At 43.6% G+C, this 4,948-nt stretch overlaps 1 protein-coding gene across 1 annotated transcript; it reads right to left on the bottom strand.

Annotated features, from left to right (window-relative positions):
- Positions 1–2,057: 2,057 nt before the first annotated feature.
- On the bottom strand, positions 2,058–4,422 carry LOC113941042. Its single transcript, XM_027632206.1, is given in 3 exon segments — positions 2,058–2,229; positions 2,656–4,005; positions 4,008–4,422. Coding segments are annotated over 3 exon segments (1,848 nt in total). The 5' UTR covers positions 4,410–4,422; the 3' UTR covers positions 2,058–2,133.
- Positions 4,423–4,948: the final 526 nt, after the last annotated feature.

Genomic DNA, 4,948 nt, shown 5'->3' on the forward strand with positions numbered 1-4,948 from the left:
GATTTTATCACCTCACTTACAGATTTCTGAATAGCTGATTTTTGCTTTGGCACTGCTCTAAGGAACACGCCTAAGACAGCACCCACAAAAACCAGTTCTAAACCAAGGATAACTATCAGGAGGGAATAATCCCCATATAACTCAACCTGGGGTGTCATCCCCTTTGCCTCAGTCATTAACCCAGCTTAGGTTAATGTCTTTCTCCCCCTTAACCCTCTGAGGGCTGGTTTGACTCTCTCCTGGAAAACCTTTCAACAGGTCCAGGTACCAGAGAACCTTTCAACAGGTCCAGCCCACACCAGGAAACCTTTCAACAGGTCTGATGTGCCCGGGTCACACCGAGAGAAGAAAAATTCTCACTATAATTTTACAGCGAAGGGATAGTCACCATTTGACTCGCCCTCGGTATCAGTTTTAGAATACACCGATTACTCCACCACATCCAAAGGATCCTGCCGACTACGCCAAAAATGTTACGACCCACCCCAGGAAAAAGGGGGCAGAGGGGGTAACCCAGGTTTTATCAGTAATTCCTTTGGGGTGGATTAAAGCGAAACGACACTAAATAATCGGTGTTTGAAAACATATATTGACAAGATTTATTCTAACAATTCTGTATTAACAGGCATGCTAGCAGTTTGGGTGCTGTCATACAACAATGTGACACAGAGATAGCCTTTGGGGAGGGAAAGAAAATGCACAGGGGAGAGAAAGGCAGGATAAGAGCAAGGGAGAGTAAGGGAAAGAAAAGCTGAGAGTGGACAGATGTATATAGTCACCGCCCACGGGGTCCAGCGATGCTTCCATGTCTGTCAGTTGAAGTGGTGGCCTTGATCTGCTGGGGGTGAAGGGGGGAAGCCCCCATACTCTAAGAAGTTATGAGTTATTATATAACGGGTCATGCCTCGAGCCTCCAACATCTCCTGGGTCTGTGCTGAGTTTTTTTTGTGTCTCACCCGGTTCCCGCCTTTAGGGAGGGAGGGGCCTGATTGCTCATCAGATGTATCAACAGTCAAAAGCCTGCGAGCTCGGCTTCTTGCCTTTTCAGGGCTTCACACCTTCAGCACTGGAGGGAGGGAGGGGCCCGACTGCTCATCAGAGGTATCATGCAAGTCAAAAGCCTGCAAAAGTCTCCTAGAATGCATAAATCATTAACCATTTCAGTCTCTGACACCACCCTGTGATTTATGCATTCAATAATTTCTCTTCTTTTGTCGTTCACTGTGAATCTTCTTGGTGGGCGGTGCTTTTCGTAAGACAGAAGAGTGAAGGAAAGGAAGGGATAGCCCTAGTATACTGCAATTCTCCCCCCCTTCAAAAAAAAAAAAACAATTTTATAATAACGTAGTAAGCTAATTTGCATTAGTTACTCTCTCCACCCCGTGAGTAGTCATAGGGGATGTAATAGGATCTCAATAGCTACAATGAAATTTCTTAACATTAATGAGGTTACAAACATACACACAAATACTTGAAATTATACATCAGAAAAAAAAAAACAACAAAAAACAAACCACTGAGTTACTTGGGAGCTGGTAAAAGGCTCTCTTATGTTTTCTTTTAGGCTTAAATTTAGTTCTGTTTGTTAAATTTAACCAAATAGGAAATTAAATGTCTTTCAAGGTAGAAGGCTAATGTATATAATGCATATTTATATGACTCTAAATATGCATAAATACTTGTACTAACTCCCAGGTTATATTTGGTTGAGTTTCTCAATCGAGAGAGATATTTAAAAAGACAAAATGAACTTGACAAAAATCAAACTAACAGTACATCTTATATAATTTTACCTGTAAGTTGCTCATATAAAAGGAAAAACCACACCAACAAGTTAACAATTATTAACAAGTTGTTAATACAAGCAATTTTGGGAGTAGGGGAACACAAACACAATATTTGTGGTAGGTTTTTACATATTGCAAAATTATTAAGATCATAACATTTTTAAGGTAAAACACACGCAAACAACCAATGTGACAAAACAACAACAACAGTATAACTCTTCAGTCTTGTTACTTCATGTTCTCATGTTTCATGCAGTTTGATTTCATCTGCTGGCAGGTTCCTGCAGAAAAAAAAAAGAAATCTGGCCCACTATGGACCTATTATTAAAAAGAAGGAACTATCTATTTATCCAACTCCTTTTCTTATCTGGCATAATGTCACTAGGGCAGTAATAATAGAGAAGTTTGGAACATGTTTTCTCCAAAAAACAAATAAACTCAGGGCATGCTGGAGTTCTTTTTTACTTCTCAGCATCTTTATTTGCTCTAGGGTGGCCAAGGTGTCAGGGGGAAAACACACTGTTACTTTTTCTGTGGGAATCTGAAGTTTCAGGTTTTCCAAGTGGGTGATAGTATTTGTCTGAGTCTGGTCCCCTGTGGTGACATCAGCAATCTGGGCAATCAGTTCAGCTTTGTTATGTACAGCAGCTGTTTGTGAGCCAGTGTCAGAACTCACTGGCAGCTGCCACTGCCCATTAGGTCTATGGAGAGGCCATACTGTCCATGGTGAGTGTATAGGGACTACTGCCCCTTGCTCCTGCAGTTCTGCAGTTTCTGGGATAATGTTTTCACGTGTTCCTAAAGGGAGTGGGTGGGGGTTTACATTTGTTATTTTAGAAGGAGGCAGACTTGGAGCAGTTTTCAACAGACGGACAGAGGGGGATGGGAGACCAAACACCCATTCTCTCCCTCTGGCGTCTGTCCAGGCCCTCCCCTTTAGCAGATCCAACCCCAGGATGTTAGCTGGTAATGGCCCCACAATCATGATAGTTTCTGTGGCTGTCTCATCTCCAGGTAACCAGCATTTCACTGGAGCAGTGTACTGGGGTCGGGATTTGCCAAAAGCATCAGTGACCCATATCTTTTTTTTGTCTGGTTTAATGCCACACTGAGTAGCAGCTTCAGTTTGGAGTGCTGAGACCTGTGCACCCGTGTCTACCACGAATGTAACTAGAGATTTAAAAGGGCCGAGAGGAAAAGTGATTACCAAATCTCCCTGGTTGTTTTCTGTAAGCTTTGTCTCATAAACCCACTGGCTATTTTTTGGCTTATTTACTTGAGAGGAGTAAGTCCAGTTTCTTGACTCAGAACTGGTCAAACTGGTTAGTCCGGTTTTTGGAGAGGTTGAGGGGATCACGGTGTTGGACTCCTTAGAGGGGCTGCCCTTAGGGGGTGCCTTGTGCTCTTTGATCTTATCCCAGTGCTTTATCAAGTATTCTAAATTAGCAGTGGGTAATTTATCCATCACTTCTCCAGGAATTCCTTTTACAACACCTTCCACCCACAAACTGTATCTCTTTCTCCCACTAGATGACACATTTTGTTGACAAATACCTGGCGAGGCAGGTTTTTGGACCTTCCCTGCCCTCCTGCAGTGTATTCTCTGGCCACTCTTACCAGAGAGCCCCAGCTGCTGACCAGTAGCTATTAATTCTTGGGCTATCTCCAACCAGGTTATTCCTGATGGAGCACCCCTTCTTCTAGGTCTGGGGGTTGCTTTTATGCGCTCCTGAAATTGTTTAGCATAAACTTTTAGTGCATCAGGCAGACCTCGAATTAAGACTGGAAATCTCTGTGGATCCGCCTCGAGTTCCATTGGGGAATTTCGTTGTGGGTCTAATAATTTTGTATGCATTAATTGGAGACATGCAGTTTTTTGTACACTTTTTACAATGTGGCCAATTGTGGGTGTTTTAATCGTGTAAGGATCTCCCCTTTCTATAGGGTCTAACCCACCTGCCCAGTAGGCAGCTCTCTGGGTCAAGGACCACGGTACTCGGTTATCATTTGTGGTCAGGAAGACCCCTGGGCCCCAAAATCCTCTGGCCTCATCTTCACTTAACAAAATCCGATCCCCTCCTGTAAGGGACACCCTCCACACATATTCAGTCTCTGATTCACTGGCCTTACGACTGTATTTTTCTTGAATTTTGGCCAGTGCTTCCCCCGTGTACGGGTAATTCGTGTACGGGTAATTCGTGTGGTAGTTTGCCGATCTGCCCCCTGGCCAGTGGTTTCGGTTTTAATGAGGGGACGCATATGTATTACCTCGTCTTCCGGGTAACTTTGCTTCAACTTTTCTAATTCCCCAGAGGGGTACAGGGATTTGTTAACATCTAGCGGTTTAGGGTATTTTGAATTAATGTCTCGCAATTCACAATTTTTCATTTCCAGTATCTTTTTAAGCCTTTCATTTTGTTCTTCCTCATCTTGAAGGGCTGACTGAAGCAATGAGTTAATCTCTCTCTCTTTCTCCAGTGCCTGACGTTCAGCAGCTAACTGCAGGCGTTCTTTTCTTAATTGCTCCTGTAATGCCTTCATTGTCTCTTGAAGAGACCTTATCACCTCACTGGTAGATTTTTGAATAGCTTCTTTTTCTAGCTGGTCCTGCAAAGTTCTCATTGACTCTTGGAAAGATTTTATCACCTCACTTACAGATTTCTGAATAGCTGATTTTTGCTTTGGCACTGCTCTAAGGAACACGCCTAAGACAGCACCCACAAAAACCAGTTCTAAACCAAGGATAACTATCAGGAGGGAATAATCCCCATATAACTCAACCTGGGGTGTCATCCCCTTTGCCTCAGTCATTAACCCAGCTTAGGTTAATGTCTTTCTCCCCCTTAACCCTCTGAGGGCTGGTTTGACTCTCTCCTGGAAAACCTTTCAACAGGTCCAGGTACCAGAGAACCTTTCAACAGGTCCAGCCCACACCAGGAAACCTTTCAACAGGTCTGATGTGCCCGGGTCACACCGAGAGAAGAAAAATTCTCACTATAATTTTACAGCGAAGGGATAGTCACCATTTGACTCGCCCTCGGTATCAGTTTTAGAATACACCGATTACTCCACCACATCCAAAGGATCCTGCCGACTACGCCAAAAATGTTACGACCCACCCCAGGAAAAAGGGGGCAGAGGGGGTAACCCAGGTTTTATCA

This window comes from Corapipo altera, unplaced genomic scaffold, assembly GCF_003945725.1.
Source record: "Corapipo altera isolate COAL_440 unplaced genomic scaffold, ASM394572v1 77001, whole genome shotgun sequence".
NCBI lineage: Eukaryota > Metazoa > Chordata > Aves > Passeriformes > Pipridae > Corapipo > Corapipo altera.